Below are 24849 nucleotides of genomic sequence, written 5' to 3'. Positions count from 1 at the left end.
ATGCAAAAAATTAGAAAAAAAAATCATATTGAAATTTTAAGTGCAACCTAAAGCTTTGGTGAAATTGTGACTAATTACTCAGTTATTGTGGTTAATTAATTTTTGCTCATTTAAGCTTTTGATCCGTAATCGTGAATTTCGAGGACCACAGTCAAAAATATTAACACATTTTTCCCTATTTTCCAGAATTAAAACTTTTTGTTGAACTATAAATATAAAATTAAGATTTTCAAAATTGGTCAACTTGGAGAGTCAATTTAAAAAATATAAATAAAATATGTGTTGGCAATTTTTAGGATAGTATTTAATCAAGATTTTGAAGTAATAAAATTCTAGACAGTTTCATAATGAATAAAAAATCGAGTAGAAAAATAAAAACCTAAAACCTAAGAAGCCCTTTTCGGCTTGACGTTGAGTTCTGGGACCTTAATGCCTTTTAAGCATAGTTACAACTAAAATATTATGAATATCCAATCTTCAATATGACCTGATGATGACAAAAAATTATATGTGGTAAAAAGAGCCTAAAAAATTGCTTTTTTGAATTTGATGTACAGCAAGTTATACATATGTAAATATAGGGATAAATAATTTAAATACATACACACACACAGATATATATATATATATATATATATATATATATATATATGAACTCAATTATATATCAAACTTCAATATAATAATCAAAATATTTTTCTCAGTACCGCTAAAAATTCCAAAATGCATTCTCAACTAAACAAATAAACCCATTCACTTGTTTCATTTATTTCGCGATTTATTACGCGATTAAAAACACGCCACAATTTTTTTAAACCAATTTAATTTCCTCGTTATTTCTCTCTATTTTCTTTTAACGCGATCGCACGCGTTTCTCATCGGTGACACGCGGCCGTTGGACCGCGCTTTCGTTTCTCGCATGCCGCGCGGCGTTCGCCAGACTCGGTAGCGGTGTCAGTCGGCGGTTAGCGGCCGCTACGTGCGCTTTGGCATGGTACGCGCCGGTGACTGCTGCGGCCACTCGAAGCGGCATTCGGGGCAAAGGCACGCCTGCGTTCCGCGCTCTGGAGCGATGGAGCGACACGAAATCTACCGCGCAGGCGGGGAGGTTTATACATGCAAAAGACCGGGTGTTGGGTGTAAGGGCTGCACCCCTGGAGAATTAGTTTGTCTCGTTTTTCGGCAATTGTCGTCTTTGTTAGGTAAAGGGGTAGATCAAATACGTTTTATAGGTTGTAAAATAAGCATTAAATTTATTTATTTGGTCGTCGTGTATAACATGGAAGAGTTTGTGTCGATTGTAAAGAGTGTTTTTTTTTGTGGACTTTATGATGCACACTGCCAATATATCAGTCTTTACTCCATGTTTTATAGAAAAAATTAATGAAGTTCATTTTTATGATACTAGGACATAAATGTGTCATACTAGGACATTCAGTAATTGTTTCAACGTTATTATATGGCTCTTTGAATGGATAGCAACCCAGTAGTTGTCCAATCCAGTTGTGACTTATTAACTATTAATTACAATAATAATTAACTATATCAATGTATTAACATTAAGAAGTTGACATTTTATTTTATACCCATGAGAGGCGATTTTCACTTGAGATGATATTTGGGATCTATAATCTGCAACTTTTTATTCACAAAAATAAACTAGGAGTGTTTTATACCCCAAACTATCAAGATACGTTCAAATCAACAGCAAAAATACACGTATTTTATCAAGCCTATAATTTGCCGTTTCAACTAAATAGTTATCGACCATAAAAATCAGTGGTTCAATCACTCTAATCTTAATAAACTTACACTAGGACCAGTGATGTAGAGTAGGGCACAAAGCATCAAAGATCCAATTTACTTTCAGTATTACTATCTTAAATGAATTACAAACTTCGTGACTATGTGTTGTCATTTGAACTTAAAAATAACAAACATCTCACAAAAGAATTAATTACGTATACGATGCGTATATCTATAAATGATAATCATTTTTCATAAACTAAATACAAGAACTCAAAAACAGAAAAACCGCCAACATAAACAACTTTTGGAATGGATATCGATACATTTCGGTTTATCTCCTGATAGCGACATCGTAAGAATCAAAGTGATGACTGGTTACAAACTTTTAGCCTTCTACTTTAAAATAGTGTCATTTAAAAATTCTACCCTTCAAATATTTTGGAGATAATGATGTTGGACCATTTTACACGCCCACCTCCGAGCCCCTATCTCTTTATCCATCGCACTTTTAACTCATAAATAATACACCCATCGGTATAAAAAAACAGAAAACTCTATTTGCAGCAGTTTTTGCTATTTCTCGACGTGATTTATTTGCTACAAGAAGAACGAATAACGTTTTTTATGAAATCCAATCAAAATGCAAAAAATAATTCACTCAAGCTATAATTTGTTTCTCGATGTATAAGATTAATCGTTAACATGTCGGTTGAAGCAGCATCAAACTAATTTTCAGGATATATGAAGACAGAATAATATGTAAATTAGGATGAAATTTTATGCATATGTATATATATATATATATATATATATATATATATATGTATATGTATATAAATATATATATAGCCATATAAATTTGTATATGTAAACATACGAATGGAAAAAGACAACAAACCCCTGGATGTAAATTCAACATCCCCAAAAGTGGGTAGTGATCGAAGCTAGTCAGAATGCAAACAAGTAAGCAAAAATTCAGAGATGTTGTGTTTCAAAAGATAAGGGTTAATTTGAGATAATGAATTGTTTATACAAATGAAAGAGAAGACATTATTACACTAATTCGAAATGTTTATAGCAATTGCTAAAAGGTAATACCTGCCGGTACACTGAAATAAGCGCAGCATATAATGGAGCTGTGTTTTATTTTGAAAACAGTTCTAAATAAATAACATTTGCCAAAGGTAATGAATGTTGTTTGTCTACAGAATTTCAAATAATTCAGTAGAACGAGAAATAGTGTCTAAGGTTGTTATTCAAGTTTGTGAAAATTAATTAAAGTTTGTCTTCAGTACATAGAAAAACACAGAACTAATAATAATAATAATAATGGAAAGGGCTTTTAAAGGGAAAAAGACATAGCTACTTTGCTATTATTTCAAGTATTATTTAGTTCAAAGGATAGTTACAGAAGAAAGTTACTAATTTTGTTATTGAATTTTATCTTACCTTGATATAAAATTTATAACAATATAAAACCATAATATTATTCATAATTTTATGGATCACTATAATTAATACAATTACAGATGTTATAAATGTGTTTCAGAAATATCAATTGGATATAGCAATTTTTACTTTCTAGTAAAAGCGAAAACTATATTTTCGACAAAAACAGTTGAATTTTTTATCTAAATAGCTAAATCTCAATTTCGGTTGATTAAAGACATATCGGAAAGTTCTTGCCGAAGCAACAAATTAAATACACAAATGCCTTGACAATTATAACAATTTCGACAAAAAAATTAATTTATTTCATACCAAAATACAATATTGTTTCTAGTATGTTAATGAATGCCGTTTTTATTTTTAACAAAACGTGAGAAGAAAGCTAATAAATTTTTTTCGCCGAGAAAAAGTCGCGTGGGTGCCACACGCGCGCTTTATCTGCCGCCTGCGGGAGCATGCGCGCCTCTGGTAGGGAATCCGATCAAAACAGGGTCGGAATCAAGGATTTTGTTGAAAGGACAATTTAAACAAAGGGCCAAATATGTAATACCTAGCTGTAAGTAGCATTTTGCCTTAAGGCAAGCTGCGAAACTCACCGATACGTATACATAATCAACTTAATTCAGAATTGAGATCCTGTTTTTTTTTTTAGGTGAAATGTTCAACCGCTTATTCCTAGAATAAAATTTTCGCTTTGACTGAAAAATAATCAATATGATTTTCAATTGATGTATTTCAAATATACTTACTATATCTGTAATTGTATAAATTAATTTAATTTGTTTAAGGAATTTAATCTATTTTATGTTCTGATAATGTATTTTATTCAAGGTGGATATCAACTGTAATCAGTAGCTACCATACATTCTGATTATAATCGTGTATTTTTGGTGAATTTTTATTATTCAACCGCTTATCGTAAGCCTATAATATTTTAGTATGTTATTTCAGACTATAGTCATACATAGTTTCATAAAAACATCAAACATTTATTTGTCTTCTTTATCATCTTTACGAAAAACTAGTCAGCACGATTCCCAACTGATATCTATCGGAAAGTTTTTAAATTTCCAAAACTGATTTAAAATTTTTGAAGAAAACGTCGACCAAAAATTTTGTTTTCACACAATAAAAAAATATGAAAAACTGGATGCGCATTGGGTACTAAGAAAAAAAAAATATGAGTGTGAGTAAAATTTGATTTAAGCACAAATAATAGATACATTATTAAATATAAAAAAAATATAATAAGTAATATATTAAGAAGTATATCAGTTAAAAACTGTAATAATGTAGCATGTACATTAATAAACATGTTGATTTTCAATACTAATCTTGAATCCCCGTTACACAGACTTTCTAGAATATTTGGGAGAATTTTGTATAAAATTTTGTATGTTAGTTAAAAGTAGCAAACCGATTTACTAAAAATATTAAAATTATCAATAATGTTCCATTCTAACCACGTCCAATGCAAACTATGATGCATCTAGAAAAATGTCAAAATTACAAAATTATTGCCTCAGGAAACAAATGTAATCATAGCAATCAATATACATATTGTGCCTCCATTTTCATTAGTTAACCAAACAAAAACGCCGTCGCAAAATTTACAGAAACTCCTAAAAGCATGAAAAATTAAAATTTATTCAAAAATAAGTCTATTTACTTTATGAAAAAAACACAATTGCACGTGGAGTTTCAATTAAGATCGCAGTTGAATTAAAACTGCTATTAATAAAATCGTGCACTCGATAAATGAATTCGTATACATAAGTTTTAATATTCAACATTTCTAATAAAATAAATTATTTTTAGTGAAATAATGACAAAAACTAAGAGCAGGAATTGAAGAATTGAATATGTGCTTAATATTTTCATATTATATACATTTTTTTAAATATATTTACTCTACTTCAACTTTAAACGCGTACCATGTGACAACAATATTTCCTAGATACCTAGATACCTAAAATGAACATTTCTAATTGAAATAAAATTTAATTAACAATGCATTTACTATAAATAGAATCGCGTTCAGAATCAAAATAGTTCCACCTCCATAATAAATTCTCGATTGATAATTACAAAATCGCCCACAAGTAAATCCATCAATTGCGGTTCGATATTATTGGAAGTGATCGATATATTCAAAACGAACAGCTTTCAGTTGTGCATGTGACATATATAATGTCTGAAACATGGATATGTTCGTACAGATACCTAAATTAATTTCAATATCTGACTATTATTTGTCAATATGTCACTAACATGGGTACAGTACAATTTCTTTGAATGAAATCAAATGGACGATTTATGTAAAGAACAGTTTTTGCATTGACCGGACGCCTACTGCAATAATAAAAATAACTCATAAAATTGATTCGAATAGAAACGAATTTAAATAAAGGTATACATAGAAGAAAATACTTTGACTGCTTGGTATGATAAATTACAAATAAAGTTTTAGTTTGAATAGTGACGAGCCAGCGGCAGTCCGAGCTACTTTTAAACTACTAGTATCAGTTTTAGCTGTTTCTAAGATGCGGCCGATAAAATCTAAAAGACGCAATTTTAAAGTCCAAAACATAGTTTTTTGTGAGAATAGTCAAATTAAAATACTTCATACTATTCATTCAATAAACGTGATTTTTCAACAAACTTTATAAAATTTGAACTTACAATAAGATACATTTTAACTATCGAAGTTCAAAACTTTATACTTATATATACGGCATCGGTCTTGAATATGAGATTAAATTATTTGATTTTTATGCAAAGATATTAAAAATTAGTTTTATTTAGAACTTACCGAAAAATAAGATCATGTTTTCGCCAGAAAATCCGATTTATTAATTTTATTTTTTTTCTGACAATATTGGAAAAAGTATTTGTATAGATGATTTCGTCAACGTCTTCGGCCAGTAGGTAAGTGCCAAAATTTTCGAGAACGTTTTCACGAAAAATTCTGAACCTATTTGAAAATTCAAAACCTGTTCCTTAGGTATCAGTTGAGAATCGCGCTGAATAGTTCTTAGAAAAGATCGGCCAGGCCAACATTATTAAAATTATTCAAAAAATTATTAAATTATTAAAAAAATATTAAAATTATTATTATTAAAAAAAAAACACGCATCGGAGTTGTTTTAAACCTATTCTGGGATAAGATTCGATTATTTGCTTAGGCACCACAATTTGTCAAATCTAAAAGCATCCTAAGCAAAAATTAAATTTGTCTTGTCTTACTTATAAGCAAAGAAAACTTGAACAAATAATATTTTTTTAAAAGATGATAAGATTACTAGTGTCAGTGAAAAGTATCATTTCCACGTTCGCGTGGCAGAAATAATTTTATATCTCATTTAATGACTAAGACTTCCGTATTTAGTACATTTGGCCTTCTGTGATAAAATACGCCGAAATATACAAAAAAGTTGTTTACAATCATACACAAACAAGTTTAAGGTCAGACACCAGATTAAAAAAGCAAATCAAAACGTTGCGATGAAAATGCGAATTTATCTGTTAAGTTCAGCAAGTAAACTAATGTTAAGTTTGTATCATTAGGTTTATACAAAACTCGAGTTTTAAAATCAATCTCGAGATTATCAAAGAATTTATTTTACAACCGGATATTTTGCGAACACGTAACGGACGTCGATTTATTTGTACAGATGTCAAAATATTTACAGGAAAAACGTGCTGAAGTTGAAGAAATCCAGAAAGATGCGAACCATGTCGGTTAAAATGGACCAGAATTATATACACGATTAGAGATAAAACGCATATAGACAAAAATTTGTGAAAAAGATCTCAAATTGATTTTTTTTTTTAAATTATTTTATATTAAACTAGGTCGAACTTATTCGGCATCCATAAAAGGTGAAACCAAATATTTTTATAATATAATCGGACTATTATTAGAAAATTGAAGATTGTTTCTGGCCTGTACTAAAAATTTTACATAGAAATTTTATATGGTTTTATTAATGTTAAATTCAAAATATCACAATGGTATTGGAAAGTATAAAACGTGTGTTAATTTGCACACATTTTCATTTGTCTCCAATTTTCAGATTTATATTGAAATATATATTGGTTTTAAATTATAACTTTATAGATTATTTAATTAAAAAGTTCGGACTTATTCAGTAACATCTGCATAAATACAGAAACCAAATAAAAATAGATAATTTTATGGAACATCCTAGCAAATCAAATATTTGACTATCGATAATTTATTAATGTCATCGTATCAAAATTAGTACCCCTCTTTATAATCTTTAATACTAATGAGTATGTTCAATGTCCTCCTCTCATAAATTTCTCAAGTCTAAAATTAGTTATAAAAATTTTTACTTACCTTGTCTGAATCTGTGGTGTTTCCACTTCCGAAAGAGGCCAACGAATTTCTATCCAAGTTTTCTGCACTTTCGTCCAAAGATGTACATTCTTCTAGATCCCTGAAATTAAATAAATATTGTATTATTAGTTTATTATTATTAAGTAAGTATTGTAATATTAGTTTATTGTTTGAATAATAATTGAATCTATTATATACTAATTCATTATTACCATTATTAAAACTAAATAAAAATTTAATATTGGGATGAAATTTTAAATCAAGTTGGTTAGTGATAACAAGGATCAAGATCACAGTACCAAAAAATGATTGTAATTAAATAAATATATTCGAATAAAATCATAATATTATATATAATATTAGAAGGTCTTTCAACAGGAAATACAATAAAATTAGTTTAATTTTTAACTGAAAAATGGAATTGATCACAAATTGTCCTAAGCATTTTTGTTAGTCTTCAATATTAAATATGTAAAAATATAATAAACTGCTGGAAGTAATTTAAAAATTCTAATAGTCATTTACAATTTGATAGGTTTGTTTCAATATTTGTTTCATTTAAACATTGCACGACTTGAATTTAAAATACTCAAAAAATATAATTAAATGATAATTACCAAGTAGTCAAGCTATAAAAATCTTCCTACTATTTTTTAATATGAAGTTGATCAATTACCTGCTACTTCTCTGACTAGCATTATGTTTTCCTTTTCCAGGAGATTTAGGAGGCATGTGCATTGGCAATGCACTGCTGAAGTAGGTCTCTTGAATGACTTCTCGGAGTCTTTTGACCCACATTTGTTTTGCTTCTAAGGAAGAAGCTTTTAAAATTATTCTGTAATCACTTAGGGGCGGTCGACCCGTCCAGACGGCGAATTTGCACTCGTCGCCTTCTATGTGTTCTGTTACGCCTAATTCTGAAGTCTGAAATAAAATAAATATATAATAAAATATGTCTGAATACATAATTTTATATGCAATAAAAATACACTAAAACATATAGAACCATTAGTTACTTTATCGAAACTAATACTTTATGACTAGTTGCTAATTTCAGTCGAAATATGGTGCATAGCAACCTATTGATCAACTAATTAAATTGTATCAAAATTATATGGTTATTTTATCTGAGGTATTAGGAAAGACTGCAAGTCTTGGCACTGATATAATTTAAACTACAAAAATTTGAATATCGTTTCTCCACAATACCTCTTAAAATCTTTCATAATATTTTTAGTAAACCAATATACGATATGATTGTTTTATAAATTATAATAGAGTATTACTACAATGAACTAAGTAGTATTCCTCCACATCTACTTACCATTAATTTATTCTTATAAATATATTTGGCTTTGCCATTATTGTCTTTAACTTCTTTGGCGAATAATAAATATAATTCAAACAAAAATATATGTCGATCTCGTCCTTTTCTTATCAAATGTTTTGGATCGACCACATGGAACCCATCCTGTAAAACTACATCTCCCAAAGAATCCACAGACACATCACATTGTTCCAAGAGAGATAAATGCATCGCATCATTAGCCTTCTTTGGGACGTTTAACATCACATCTAAGCCATCCTGGAAAAATTATACACAAATAAATGAATAAAACGTGTCAATTTGAAGAATATTTATCACTATTTTTTATCATATTTACCTTGATTTCTCCTTGTCCTTCTAAGCAACATGCCTGCAGATCTTTAAGCAGTAACTGATATTTGGTTATTCTTTGTACAGGTTTGATTAAATAAGCAGCCAATGGATGCTCAATCTTTGCTTTACGTTGCAAATCGTCGAAATATGTACCTCCATGTTGGACCAAGAGTGTATTGGATTCAGGCTTATTTTTGCAGTAGTGCACATACATATCGAACTTCGATGCCCTGAAAAAGGTAGGAATCATGTTAATTAATAAAACATTATATATATATATATATAAACTTATGAACTATTATATGTGTTATTATAATTTACCAAGTTACGAAACAATGTCCGACATCTTCTGGCATTGTTTCATATTTTTCCAATTCTTTCAAAAATATTGAATTATGGAACTGATAAATTTCTTCCATATTTCCAAAGAGTATATCTTCCTTTCCTTGTATTGCAGTCGGGACGTTACTTGGGTTCGTTCGCATTTCGTTCAGAAAACATTTTATGCAAATGTCTAAATCTTTAACATAGGTACGCTCCGTTTGCAAAAGTTCTGCCATTATAAACCTGAAACACAATCATAAACAGTTAATGTTAATATCATTGTTAATAATTCGAAATCTCTAAATGTGTTAGTATTACTTACTCCTTTCGTCTAGCGGATTTCCGTTTTTCTTCATTAACTTCTTTCATTTCCTTGGAAGATACTTCTTTCAATTTGGCCTCCAGTGATGGGTCTGAATGTCTATCACTATGACTAGATTTCGTTGTAGGTTCCGGCACCGGAACTTCCTCTTGTACCACCGCAGGAAGACCAAGAGTGCCTTCCAATTGTTGCCTATAAGCGTCCATACGAGCACTAAAATCTTTATACCTATAATAAATAAAAATCATATTTACATTTAAATAAAATTAGTTAAATAGAGGAATATTCGGTAGTAGATCTAATTACCTATTGTCAACGGCGGCAACCCATTGCTTAATAGAACTAGCATGAGCATGTCCTTTCTCTACCAAACTATCAGCCAACTGTATTAGCAACTTTACTCGTTCCCTCGTTTCTTTGGCAGTTCCTTTAAACTCCGTATGCTCCCTCAAAAGATCTTCAGTTTCTTCTCTGCTTCCTCCAATGCTGGCAGCCCTGGTTGCCAAATAATTCTCACCAGTTTCATGTATCCATTCTATAGCCTGCTTAGCAGATCTTTCAAACAGTACATATTGTTGGCATTGATCTAAACGTTTCTTCCTCTGAGTCCAATATTCTAAAACTTTATTTTCTTGTGACAACAACTTTTCTAAAATGCTTCTGACTCTTGCTTCGGAACTTCCGGTTCCTGGGTAACTGTAGAATTGGAGACTTCTGGTTGTGTATTTAAGGAAAGTTTCGGCTGTTCTTCTAGCCAGGGTACAAGCTTTTAGGAAAGCTTCTTTTTGCTCTTGATGCTTATTAATGAATTGAACTATTGTACTAGCTTTGTCATTTTGAGAGGAGTTGCCATTCGTGGTGCCTGCACACCAGTCTTCATCGCGTCTATATTCTCTTTCCAAACTATCCAGGACAGAGCATACCTGCAATAATAATATAAAATTTGTAACCGTTACAACATTAAGTTGAAATCGAAAATAAAGCAATGCATTGCATATGCTATTTCTTACTTGTTCGGCAGTTTTATAAAAATTCAAACTGGCCGTGACTAGTTTATGTCTTTCTTCAGCATATGTCACCAATTGTTGCCACCGTTTGGTGACTTCATCGGAAATCGTTTGAATAGTTGTCGGATCGTAATGGTTTGCAGCTACTAAGGAGTCTGCTCGGAATTTCACCTAGATAACAAAAGTTGTATAAATAACATACAGAACAACATAACAGAAGAACATAATTCGCAGCTAATTTAATCATATTTAGTTATTTTTAAATATTATTATTATGTCTATTTACTCACCTGGACGGCTGAAGTATGAGTTTTCTCAATGGCAACTTGGAACTGTTCATGTTCTTTCTTGAGCATTTCAGCATCAGTAAGATCGCTGGGAATGGTAAAACTAGCCATCAACATAGCTTCGCCATTTCTTATCCAACTTAGAACCTGGTTGGCGTCATTCTGATACTGGCAGAGTTGAACACATTGCTCGAGTCTCACGCGTTTCAATTCCGCTCGATCTTCTAGATCCAATTCGCTATCATGGAGAAACTCTAACAAAGCCTGAAATAAAGAGGTACCGATTTAGTCAATTCATCAGCAGCACGGTTTAAATCAACATGATGACTATGGAGGCGTGCTCCATATTGTAGAAATACCGGAATTGTCCAAATTATAGTCATAATAAATTTCATAAAATATTATTTATATTTCGTTTATTTTATATATGATTAATATCCACGACACTATGTGTTGTCATACTGATCATTAATAAAACGTTATTGGTATTTTCTTATTTATAATAGAAAAGAAAGGTTTCAAGAATTATACATTTTGGCAAGTTCGACTAGGGAGAAACAAAAACCGTGTCCGATCTGACACTTGAATTTCCTTTTGTTTTTCTCAGTGCTGTCACTATATGGGCCTATCTGTCCAGTAGACATGTGATGCGTGTTGACAAGCCGCGATGCGTGTTGGCAACCCGCTACATCACTCCGCCCTAATGAAAAAGATTGTTTCGCATCTCTGACTGCCATCTTGAACTTCATTGTAAATTTCTTTGGTTGAGATTGTGTGATAAATTTTATTTTGTTCGTGGCCGTGGCCGTTTTGAATGCCGTGTTGGCTTGTTGAGTTTGTTGATTGCTTACGTGGCCCTTCGCTGGTGAGTTAGCGGTTGAGTAGATGTGGCCCTTCGCTGGTGAGTTAGCGGCTGAGTATATTTGACACTTCGCTGATGAGTTAGCGGTTGAGTGTATGTGGCCCTTCGCTGGTGAGTTAGCGGTTGAGTGTATGTGGCCCTTCGCTGGTGAGTTAGCGGTTGAGTGTATGTGGCCCTTCGCTGGTGAGTTAGCGGTTGATTGTATGTGGCCCTTCGCTGATGAGTTAGCGGTTGAGTGTATGTGGCCCTTCGCTGGTGAGTTAGCGGTTGAGTATATGTGGCCCTTTTGAATGGCGGTTGCCGATGTTTGTTGGTGCTCCCTGTCCTCTGCCGTGGTGCTCATAATCGACTCATTTTCCAGGATAATGAGGGATTTATTGAGCACGTGTTGTTGTTGTTCTCGATGTGCGTGGTCGGAGTCTCAGTTGTAGGATTAGAATGTTCTTAGAGTTATGGCGGTTGTGAGCCATTTATATTAATTATATATTTTTTTAAAAATTCTTTTCTTAATAATTCATGAGACTTCAATTTTTTTTTTGTTACTTCTAAATGTGTCTTGATCTTCTTACCTTCTTTCCTTCTATATGCGTGCTATTAATTCACGTTTGCGGTCACCACTAAAGAAACTTGTGTTCTTTATACTACGTATATTGTTTATTATGACAATAGTAACAACACTATGTGTGATTATATTTATCATTTACACAACGTAGATATTATTTGAGTATTTATATAAAAAAGGTAAAAAAGTTAAGAATTATAATTTTGGCATTTCGAACATGGAGCAAACAAAAACTAGATCCGATCTGACACTTGAATTTCCTTTTGTTTTTCTCAGTGCTGTCACTATATGGGCCTATCTGTCCAGTAGACATGTGATGCGTGTTGACAAGCCGCGATGCGTGTTGGCAACCCGCTACATGACTATATAGGGATTCGCTTACCTCTACCCTGGTTTGTGCATTATACTGAGCATCAGACATCACCCTTGCTCCACTGGTTTCCAAGGCTTGTAGCAAATCCTGACCTTGCTGCAAAACCTGGTAGGTCGTGTTCTGCATTTGTTGAACTGATTCATTATGTAATCTCAAAAACTGTTCCGCTTTCTGAGAATCTCGAGATAATTCGCTGTGTTCTAATTCAACTCTCCACATCTCCAACTGTGATGAAACCTATAATAAGAAAATAATAATGAAATTATTTATTTACTATGATAATAAGCTTATAAACCTAAAATCTAGTCTTATATTACTGGATTTCATTGCCTGATAATTATCATTCAATATTTTAAATTCAATTTAAATGTTTTCAACCAAAGCAAGTTTCGACCAAATTGTGTTGAGATTTAGATATTTTTATTTTGATTCCGTCAATATTTTTTTGATTTTATTAACTATGGTGAATATCTTTTCTGTCATAATAAATATTTTGAGCTATGTTCCTGATGCATGGAGAAATTATGTATACACAATGAAATATTTATATAAAATAATTAAAATTTCAAAACATAAAAGTTAATTGTTTTTAAATGTACTATTGCGTTCAACACTTTGAAAACAAGAGAGGTTTTGTTCCACGCAACTATTGCGAATTTGCGCATATGAATTTTATTTCTTTCGCATGCATAAAATTTTCGAAAATGTATTCTAGAGGTGTGTTCTAAGAACTATTACGGGGATTGGAAACATTTCAATAAATTTACTCTATTAACGGATTAAGGGACGAAATTAGAAAAATTCCATCTCATCTAAGAAAAAAATACATTTATGGAGATTAAATTTCTCACAAAAAATTGATACCATTTTTTACATATAATAAAGCCGCCAATAGTAGTTTATTAAACAAACCTTTATTAAATTGTTATGATAAAAGATTAATATGATATATACGAGATTGACACGTTAATCGCCACGATAATATAAAAAAAATCACATGAGCCATGGTAACTGGTAGCTTCATTAGATAATTTAGTTGAAATCTATCAAAAAAAACTTAATGTATCAAAGAAAACATTTTTTTGCCAAAATTTATGGAAATACACTATTTTTTATTTTACATATATATGACATGCTCCAATATTAAAACTTTTCCTCGAGAAGACAAAAAACTTTCAGGTTGATATGAGCTTTCCATGGCTAATGTGGAACTTTTTAGCGTCAGACACTTATGACTGACATGGCGATTAATGTGTTGAATAAATTTTATTACATTTGTAAGTCATTTTAAGGTTTTTAACCCGTAGATTTTTAGAAAGAATGTAGACATAGTCTGTCGGATTAGAAATGCTGAACGCGTTTGAGATTCTGTTGTGTTTTCAAAATGAGCGCCGGTTTGCAAATAATTTTAAAATCAGAACCGTAATTGGTCAACCAGACATGATATTTACACTTATCATTACTATTATAAATATTTAAATAGAAATAATTTTATTGGTTATGGACAAAACAGTATACAACAGTAACTTGATGGATTTGACAATTTTTTTGGTACCTTTTCCACTTTGTTTTAGTTCTGAATACCATCGTTTATGCTAAATCAATTTTAATATTTAACTATAAAATACAAACAAATATATTTCTTATTTTAATTCTTGCAACATAAATTTACAGCTAGTAGAATCTACAAGTTAGTAGAATATTCAATTAATTACAGTTAAGTCAACACGATTATATAATTATTAAAAATTATAAATATGGAATAAACTCAGATACAACTATGTGCGGATGCAAAAAATTATAATTTGCATTATTAAAATATAAATTGTGTTATTTTATATTAGTTTTTTTTACAATATATGTTCATTATGTATTTAAATCAATTTTTTGCTACAGACTGCGTGTCGGATAATAATTTTTTAAATCTCACGCAAGTTCTTGCTACTATATCCGGACTAATTATTTATTAGTACTCTTAAAGATATAGATGTAGATATATATATATATATATCTTCTATATATATATATATATATATATATGTATATATATATAAACATTTATATGTATATATTTATTTATTAATGTTAAATAGTTCCACTCCACTTAATTTTATTGTTGATGTATTTCGATATAAAATATTCAATGGTGAAAATAACCTTGATTCAAAACATATTAAATGTTTTATTATTCTCTGACATGTGCAAGTTGCTTAATGATTTGCCGAATTAATTTACTTAGATCATATAAACAAAAGTGAAAAATTTTCGTTCGACTTTTATGACAAATAATTTAATTTTTAGAGTTTGAATAGAACACCGTCAATGTATATAAAAATATAAATTCGTATTAATTCAACAAACTGAAAAAATTATTCAGTATATATAGTATAAAATACAATAATGACAAAGTTCTAGATATGCTAAAGCTAATCAATCTTAATGAGCTTTTATATGTCTAAAAAGTATAGGAAGTTATAAAACGAAAGTTAACAGCATTTTCTGATATTTATTTAATGCCTCATAATGAGTGTATTTAAGTACCTAGTCACACATGCAGTTAATTATTATCACAACTGTAAAATTTAAAATACGCTTCCATTATATATACAAATACGTTTTTACACTATAAATATATTGAACAAAAAGTTGCGACTCATTTCTCCAGATTAATTACTCCAGCAAACATTATATTTATATTTTATAACCATGTCCAAGAATTTCAAAAACAATTAGTTTAATAAACAAGCGAGAAAAATTTTGTTTAATGGGTAATAGCGATTTCGCAAGTATTAAAATCGTTTCAATTAGTATTCAAATTCGAAACTCAATACGAATTTATGATCGTTATAAATAAAATTGATTTTTACTATGGCGTTTACTTTCTCGAACCAATAAATCATTTGAACATTAATGTATTTAGCTGATATTTACAATTTAATTACTTGTTGCTAAAACATGATACACGAACACACGGATAGAAATATATATACAGAGTGTCCCAGAACTCAACGGATAGTGTAGATCGTAAGTGTTTGAAAATTATGAGCGTTTAAGTGCAATCTAAGAGCTTTAGTGAAATTGTGACCATTTTTCAGTTATTGTGGTTAAATTTTAATAATTTTGTTCACTTTAACTTAAAATCTGTGACCGTCCATAACATTTCTTTTCAAACATTATTTTTTTTGTAAAAACTATGAATTTAAATGTGTTAAAATTGGTCGACTTTGAAAAGCTCTCTTGTGAAAAAAATGTACTAAAGTGGTTTTCAAGTTCCATCGAAAGTTTGCGCATTTAATCAATATTGGAAAATGGGAAATACTTTATAGTTTCATATTAAAAAACTTGAGTAAGAAAATAAAAGCCTAAAAATAACACGTCTTTTGCTAGTGCATTTTACTTAAATTATCAATAATTATAATGTTCATCATAATTGCAATTTAGAGTAAATACCAGTCAGATTTTAGCAAGTGTGTATTTTAAATAATGAATTTTGCCCATATTTCCAAAATGTAGAAATAATTATAAATGGAAAATGAAGTTAATAATTTCTAAGAAAATAAGATTTTAGATCAGAAAAATAAAATTATAAATATGTAAACAATTTTTTTTTGCATTTATTATAGCAATCTCTATAACATTTAACAAGCTAACATTTTTGACGAATATATCATGTTGCATGAAGGATAACTGACCATTGCCAGCTCCTCACAATATAATGTATTTAAAATATATTTTCTAGAAAATTCAATATTTAAGAAATTGGTCGACTTTGAAAGGCTCTCCTTTGAAAAAAAAAGTACTAAAGTGTGTTTGCAAGTTTCATCAAAAGTAGGCGCATTTAATCAGGATTGTGAACTACTTGGTCTATCGTGGCAAGTTTGCCTTTTCAGATTATTAATTAATTTATTAACTTATTATTATATTATAATATATTACTTATCAAGTCAATTCATTCAAATATTATATAAAAAGTCATTTACCATGGATGTAATGTTATAGTTAGAAGTAGGTCGTCAACAAGTGTCTGTTTTTAGCCACGTCTGTGCGCCTGTATGCAAAACGTTCACCGCCGAAGGGAATTCGAATTCGAATCCCGCATTCATTCCGATTTCAACGTTCGATCGATTTGTTTGATTTCAATTATTTATCAAAATATACGAATCGAATGGCTTTTGAACTGCCAACTCGGGATAAGCAATTCTACAGAAAATGAAAATATACTTACATACTTATATATTTAACTAGTTGTAAGTAGCATTTTGCCTTAAGGCAAGTTGCATGAACTTCCCGATAGGTATACATAATCAACTAAATCCATACCTTCAGCTATTTAGATAAAATGTTTAACTGTTATTTCCGAAATAACATTTTCGCTTTCAATTGCAATATTTATATAGTAGAGAGGAGTTAAAGGTCCGCACGTAAAAAGTTCCACCACCGTTATGTAAAAATGTACCCACAAAATGTATATTTCACACAGAAGCTGTATTCATTTTTTAGTGATTGTATTTCATAATCAGACTCATTATATAATGAGTCTGATTATGTTAAATCAAACAGAAATGTCTGCCAAAACAAGATTTATAAAAGTAGTAAGAATTGATGAAGCTCTTTGTTCATTATGTTTAAAAATACATATTTAATTTATGATTTTTAATTTTATTGTTCAACCTAATAATTAAACGGTATCTCTCTCGGTAACCCTCTTTTAAATTAAAAATAAAGGGGTAGATATTTTTGCCCTTTGGCTGTCTCTTTTTACACTTTTGGGGTAAACAAGACCAGGTAACAATTTTTTTAAAAAATAGCAGTAGAAACATATTTCTCCAATGGTGAATTAGCAGGGAGTTTTACTGAACATAGTCAAATAGTTGTTTGATTGATATGTGTTATTTGTTGCAACGTAATAGGTCTTTCACATTATAATTGCTTAAAGTCAAGTTGGACCTTAGTACCCCTTCAGTATCAGTTTCGTAAAGCCTGATAGAAAAGCAACGAAAGAAATTTTCAACATCAACAGAAAGACACATTTTTTCAAAGAAAGAAATTTTTTCTACCATCAATATTAAAACTTCTTTGCGTCCAGTATCAATTCTGCACGGTGAAGTCTGATTTGCACGGTAAGTGATTAATGAAAAAATAAAAAGAAAACTGTGCATATATAGACAAACAATGAAACGCAAATACTTTTTCATCATTTCTGCACACAAATCGAATTTAAAAAGGCAATTTCTTGTCTGCATCTTCTAATGTATAAGCACTCTCTTCGCCCCACTGGCCCGCATTCGATTCTCATCTCGAACATGCATGAGTACGTCAAGCAATGTGCACTTATAGAGGTAATAAATACAAAAACATTGTAAATATATTCATATACAGCAGAGGGGGAAAACTTAAAAAAAAAACTGATACTGAATCTTGGTGTCAGAATCAGAGACAAATCGTGTATAATAATAAAAAAATTACAGAACAATGAAACAAGATAACACAATCAATTGAAATGGAAAAACCAGAAGCAGAAGGAATAAAATGTAGAGAATTAAACACATGTGAAAAATGAGTAAAATATATTTAGTCATTTCATTCAGTTTTGAAAAGAGCGCTAAAATTAACCAGAAGACAAAGAAGACCAAAACCAGTGCTTCCTATAGTATCATATACAGTATTCATAAATAGAACTAAAAAGCTAATAAATATTTTGTTCTTTTTTATAAAACTATGTGAGTTGTAGGATAAGTGAGCAATCTATTTTTGATCGCAAATTGGATGAGTTTGTGAAAACCCGATTTTTTGGCTATCGAAGGCCTGTCAATATTCTTTGCACTTTTTAACACTGTCATAGTATGTTTCTGGACAGTATAAAAAGGGTTACAAAATGTTCATAATTAAATATTCACTTTTATTTTTTTACTACATTTTTTTATCATTATTTTAAATTCAATTAATAAAAATATATACAATTAATATGTATTACTTCACTTAAAATTTTTAATAATAAACTTGAGTACGATTAGAAATTTATAAAAAATCGATATTATGTAAATAGGGGGTCAAAGGCCAAGCTCAAGGGGTTCACAAAAAGTTTGGGAACCTATATGGTTTAATCAGATTTCTGAAACCTTTCGTAGACGAGAGAAATTTAAAAAAAATGAAAACGCATATATAATGAAAGAAGTTTTTTAGAAAAACAGATGTAGAGAAGCAAACAAGCAGAAGCAGAGAATTGGAAATGTGAAGCTTCCTCATTTGCCTTCATAGAGAGTACCAATAATAACCAAAAAAGCAGACTAATTGGTATAAAAATCAACGTTTAGAAAAATAACTGATAACTTTCACCAATAAAGAAAATCCAGATACAGAGGCAAAAACCTGAAATGTTAAATGTAGAGAAATTAAACGTGAGAGGGTGAAAGTGTGAGTAGTGCTCTTAGGAATTGGTATAATAATGTTGCCGAATGTTTCCCTTCCCTGCATATGCCATACAGGTAGTATAAGAAGACGTATGTTCAAAGAACTTCAATGATCACATTATAGTTTTATTATTCCTTTGTAGCCGGTTCATTTTCTCGTTGACGTACATTTTCTACGGTGCCAGTTCCTGAAAAGCTCTCGCTCTCTCTTAGTTCATTACGCCAGAAATTAATTCCTCATCTTATAAGTGGGTCGCACGAAATGGTCGTAGGAGAGGAGAGGAATCATTTTCTTTGGATCAAAACAGATGGTAGAGCAAAAGTAAATGGATATTTGAAATAAAACAAAATTATTTTATGAAAGAAGATACATATGCGATTTTAATATTTACCGGTATCATATTACTGGATCGCCAAATCGAAAATTACTGGATAATTTTCAAATAATTCTTTCCTTATCTATGGTCTATTTGATCCAATGCGCATGCCCTTCTATACCCATAAAAAAATTAAGCAAGATATATGGTAGAATTTTTATTAATGCCTCTCATAATTAAAAATCAACTCATGTATATCATATCAACATCAAATGCAAGATTTCACATTTGTATATATATATAAAAAATTATATGTATTTATCATTATTTTCCAGGTGCCCTTCTAATTTATATATTACTAGAAAGTGCACAAATAACAGCATATGAAATATGTACATCACGATACAGATCGAAAATATTCGCTGAAAGTAATTTCAGACTTAGTTAGATCAGGTTTTCAAAATTGGAACACCCGAGAAAAGTAAATCCGATTCCATCTTGTTTGAGTTTTATTATCGATTTTATTAAGACGTTTTGTTGGTACTTAAAATCTGTGTCACTCTCGTTAGAAGGTGATTTCTGATCAATAAATAATATAAATTGAAAACCAGCTTGGATCACTTTCCAATATCGGGAAATGCAATCAATTTGTACGATAATATTTTTTTTGTATAATAATATATATTGATTAGAAGCAAAAATTTCTATATTTCCAAGTTACCTTCAAAAAAAACCTTGAACTCATCATATTAGTTGTAGAAATAAAAAATTGTGATTGTAATGTATTATTATCTATGTAATCAATATTATAACAAGCGAAGCAAATACTATAATCACAAATTATGCCGTTCACGAAATTCTTTAATAATAATTTAATAATTATTTCTCAATCATAGTTATAACATTACGCAAAAACAAATTATACAAGACGGAATTGTAAAATATATTGTTATATGAAATAAGAATTCTCGCGCTATTGTTTATAGTATAGGAAAATGACAATTCTAAGACATAATTATGGACCCAAATTATAATTATTTATTTGTACGACCAAAAGTGGATAGGAAAATATACGAATTTTAGTTTAAGAAAAGTTTAAGAAGCTCTAGAGAATTAGGATAAATTTTACTTGTAATATCTATTTGCACATAATTAGACGTCATTTTAGTTTAAAAAAAAAGTGACATCTAAATAATATATAATTGCAATCGTTAAAACATATTTTATTAATTAACATATTGTAAGGTAGATCAATGGATCCTATCTTAGTTCAACATTTATTTAGTTATCATGTTAACCTGAAGAAATATTGTTATTTTGTGATTGCTAACTAAACCTATTACAAAAAAATCAAAACAAAGTTCAACAAAAAACCGCCTATTTTGCCCTAAATCTTTAGGTACTGTTTCATCGCTGACCCTATCATTCAAAATTATTAGTAAAACTATGCATTTTGGGAAATTTGCTATGGTTATTTAACTTCCTACCATTTATTGATTCAAGAGGACTATATTTAACTATAATACAATAAATTTTTGGGAATATAAAACTTACCTCCAGAGCATCTCGCTCGAATAACCGGAGTCTCAGGCATAAATCGAGCCGGAGTTTCCGGGCAGCCCACATTTCCTCCAACTCGCCTCTTTGTTTTCCGAGGCGCTCCAGGGCGCCTTCCACTGCTGATACGGAACCGGTGGAGTCCATATCTCCCACGGATCTGAGATAAAGGATATATAATATTAAATATATAAATTTTATAAAAATATTATATATAGGACATACATACATACTACCCTACATACATAAAAATTAGAATCTTTGCATGTGTGCCGAAGAATATATTTACTATGAGTCCATAAAATAAATTGCCACTGTCATCCATCAAATAATGTCATTGTCTGTACCATAAAAATAATCTACACTAATGACCAGAATATAATATATACTGTACATTATGAAGTAGCATGAGTGGCAATCTTTGCATCATGGAAAAACGATTTCATGCAGATCTTAATTAGAAAATTGAGTCATCTTTTACAACGACTTTGTTGTCTTTTGTCGTCCGAGTAATATCAAAGTCATTCCTGAGTGTGTCAGTCGAGTCTGGATGCTCGGTATGGGCGTGTTTCTCGTCTCACAATTATGTATTTTATAACTTTTAGTCAAATTAGTTTCAAATCTTTTAGTTATTCATAATTTTTTCTAAAAAAATGTTTTTCTCTAATATGTTATTAAGTTTAATTTTTTAAAATAAATTTTTGTTGAGTGTTTTTGTCCTGTGTTGCTGAATGATGACACGCATCTTGTGTCGAAACGTATAAATAAAAGTATTTACACTTTATACCTTTTTTATTTCGACGAATGGGCTGCTAGTTACTTTGAAATATGTTTCAACGTCGAAAAAACTATCAAGATAGATATATATATATACGCATATAAGATCTGCATGACAAAGGTGTGGTCAATAATAACGTTTTTTTATTAGCAAAAATATACTTCAGACAAATACAAATATGTATTACTGAAAATAACCCAGATTTCCCCCCCCCCCCATAAAATAGCAACAGAATATTATTTATTGATTTTATTATTTTGATTTTAGATTTCTTGATTCTTTCAAAGGGGTAGCTGGTTTTCCAAAACTTTCTATATCAAACTTTATATATTTATTTCTATTTTTTTTTTCCAAATTATTTTGATTCTAAAATTCCATAAAGAATCTGGACAAAAATATTATATAAGAATCTACTCAATTTCCTAAAATAAATATAAATAAAAGAAATATCACCATTTTTTATAATGGCGTGAATAGAATATTTTAATAATGTATTTTATTTCATGTGACTGGTCGTTGGCTCTCTGCCTAACTTTATATACTTAAATTCATTAAAAGTCGAAGTAAGACATCATATATGTTTATGACACACGATTCGTAATATAAATACAAGGATAATATTATTTCTCGATTTTACTTGATATGAAGGCAATAAATATGTGCGTTTTAAGATTAATAAAATAAAATAACGTATAATATAAACTTTTATTTACACTGTATTCCACAACAGACTTTGTATCGAATTGTTAATTGATAAATCGATTAAGAAGATTTAAAAAGTAGATATTATATGCCCTGATAATTAAGTACTGTACGTACCATGATAATTATTAGCAAAATATTAAAACTACTTCGGTTAATTTTCATATATTAATGTTTTGACATTTTTACGATACTAGTTCATCTAATAATATATTTAAAAATGCATCATATTCAAAATTGTTGTACCTATGTCATTCTCTAAATAAAAAATATATTAAAATAGTCTAAATTATGTGGTGCCAAAAAAGAAGATAACTAAGGCATATTTAACAATATAAGGAAAAATACTCTTGTAAAATCGTTCTTGGTTTATTTTATTTCAAACTTTATTTCTTTTATAATTACTTAATTTTTTTATTCAAGTTAGACATAAAACGTTTTACCAACGACATAGTTATGGAAACATTTTTAATTAATTTCAAGAAAGTATCCAAACAACAGAATTAAAATTATATTGAACCTGTCGAAAACAAAACCAGACGTATAATCGCCAAATAAAAACTTTTCACATTATAAAAAGTAAAAGAATGACTAATTTATAGCAAACTAATTTAAAAAAAAAAATACAGTATGTAATGGTCGATTAAGAATAAAACTCCAGCTCATTACATTGTGTTATTATTAACTGCACTTTTTATTAGTATTTTTCTTTTATATTGTTTACTACAATTAATTTGTGAATGCGTACACAAAGTTCGTTGACTGTTTTGTTAAAGTAAAATCGCTCATTATAATTGACCAAGTGAAACCGACCAAAAGAAATTAAAAAATAGATACTTAAAACCACATGTTTCCATAGTGTTTTTTACACGAGGTGATTACATTTGAATAAACCATTTAATTTATGCAGACTGTTTTATATATCTTTGAGGTTCAATACAATTATATTAATGATTGCTAAAAGAAGTTGTATTATTGACTGGTAATTAATCCTTAAAAAGTGAAACCAATCGAAAAAAAAAATAAAAAATAGATAATCAGTACCACATAAAGAAAAAAAAATCCCATATCTTCTATTCACAGGGTGTCCCAAAACTCGTAAAAACGTATGGTTTTTAAGTTTTTAGACTGAGGTTTAATTATTTTTATGAAGATTTTGCCAAGTATTTTACCATTTTACAATCCTGATTAAATGCCAACTTCTGATGGAATTTGCTAACACATTGAAGTACATACATTTTTTTAAAAGAAAACCCTTCCAAAGTCGACCAATTTCGAAAATTTCAAATTCATAGTTCAACAAGAAGACTTAATTTTTAAAAACTTAGGGCGAAGGTCATTATTTTTGACTGTGGTCCTAGAAATGCAATTTAAGGTTACGGATCCATACTATCACTACGTTTCAGCTTGACGTTGAGTTCTGGGACATCCTATATATGTATATATATATATATATATATATATATATATATATATTATACATTGGCCAATCCCTACAATGATTATTTATGAAAGAATGAAGTATTAATATCTAATTGATCGATTCAAGGTTAATAATTCAATTAAATTATCATATCAATGTCTTTCCAAGACAAAAGAATATATATATATATATATATATATATATATATATATATTAATGCGTGTGTGCTTATTACAGAGAAAACTTTTGCTTTAATACAAGCATTGACATTTCTTGTCTTTTCCTAACACTTCATACAACAATATTAATATTTACATTTAAATGTTGTTTATTTAAATAAATAAATTTGATTTGAATATAAATCAAATAATTCATTTGAATAAAATTGGTTGTTTAAAAAAATAATACAACACTATAACGTGATTCATTTTTTCAAATATGCATTTGGGCAATGCATTTTTCATCTTTTCTAATTATTTGTCTAAATAATTAATAATAATTAATAAATATGTTTAATATATGAGACAAATTTTAATTCTATCTAGAGAATTGAAAAGAAACATAAAACAACATTTAATTGATAAAATCTCTAATCAATAAAAGAAACTTGTATAATATATTTACAAATAATATATTTACAAATTATTTTTACTAAAAATCAGGTGCATTTACCTCCATCTTCCATAATATGCGCAATTATTTTT

The 24849-nt window shown here is 29.5% G+C and overlaps 1 protein-coding gene across 1 annotated transcript in view; it reads right to left on the bottom strand.

Annotated features, from left to right (window-relative positions):
* LOC113363907 (kalirin) overlaps nt 1-24849 on the bottom strand; it is a gene marked incomplete at its 3' end in the record, with an annotated part of 377607 nt that overhangs the window by 78676 nt on the left and 274082 nt on the right. The window contains 10 exon segments of the mRNA XM_026606388.1: nt 7562-7661; nt 8238-8485; nt 8886-9146; nt 9226-9451; nt 9543-9788; nt 9868-10095; nt 10174-10790; nt 10878-11045; nt 11165-11425; nt 12968-13195. Of these exon segments, the coding sequence (XP_026462173.1) occupies nt 7562-7661; nt 8238-8485; nt 8886-9146; nt 9226-9451; nt 9543-9788; nt 9868-10095; nt 10174-10790; nt 10878-11045; nt 11165-11425; nt 12968-13195 (2583 nt within the window).

The sequence above is a fragment of the Ctenocephalides felis genome, unplaced genomic scaffold, assembly GCF_003426905.1.
Source record: "Ctenocephalides felis isolate EL2017-DRISC unplaced genomic scaffold, ASM342690v1 CF-g0.4_SCAFFOLD_00845, whole genome shotgun sequence".
Taxonomy (NCBI): Eukaryota; Metazoa; Arthropoda; class Insecta; order Siphonaptera; family Pulicidae; genus Ctenocephalides; species Ctenocephalides felis.
This window is presented reverse-complemented; position numbering and strand designations above follow the sequence as displayed.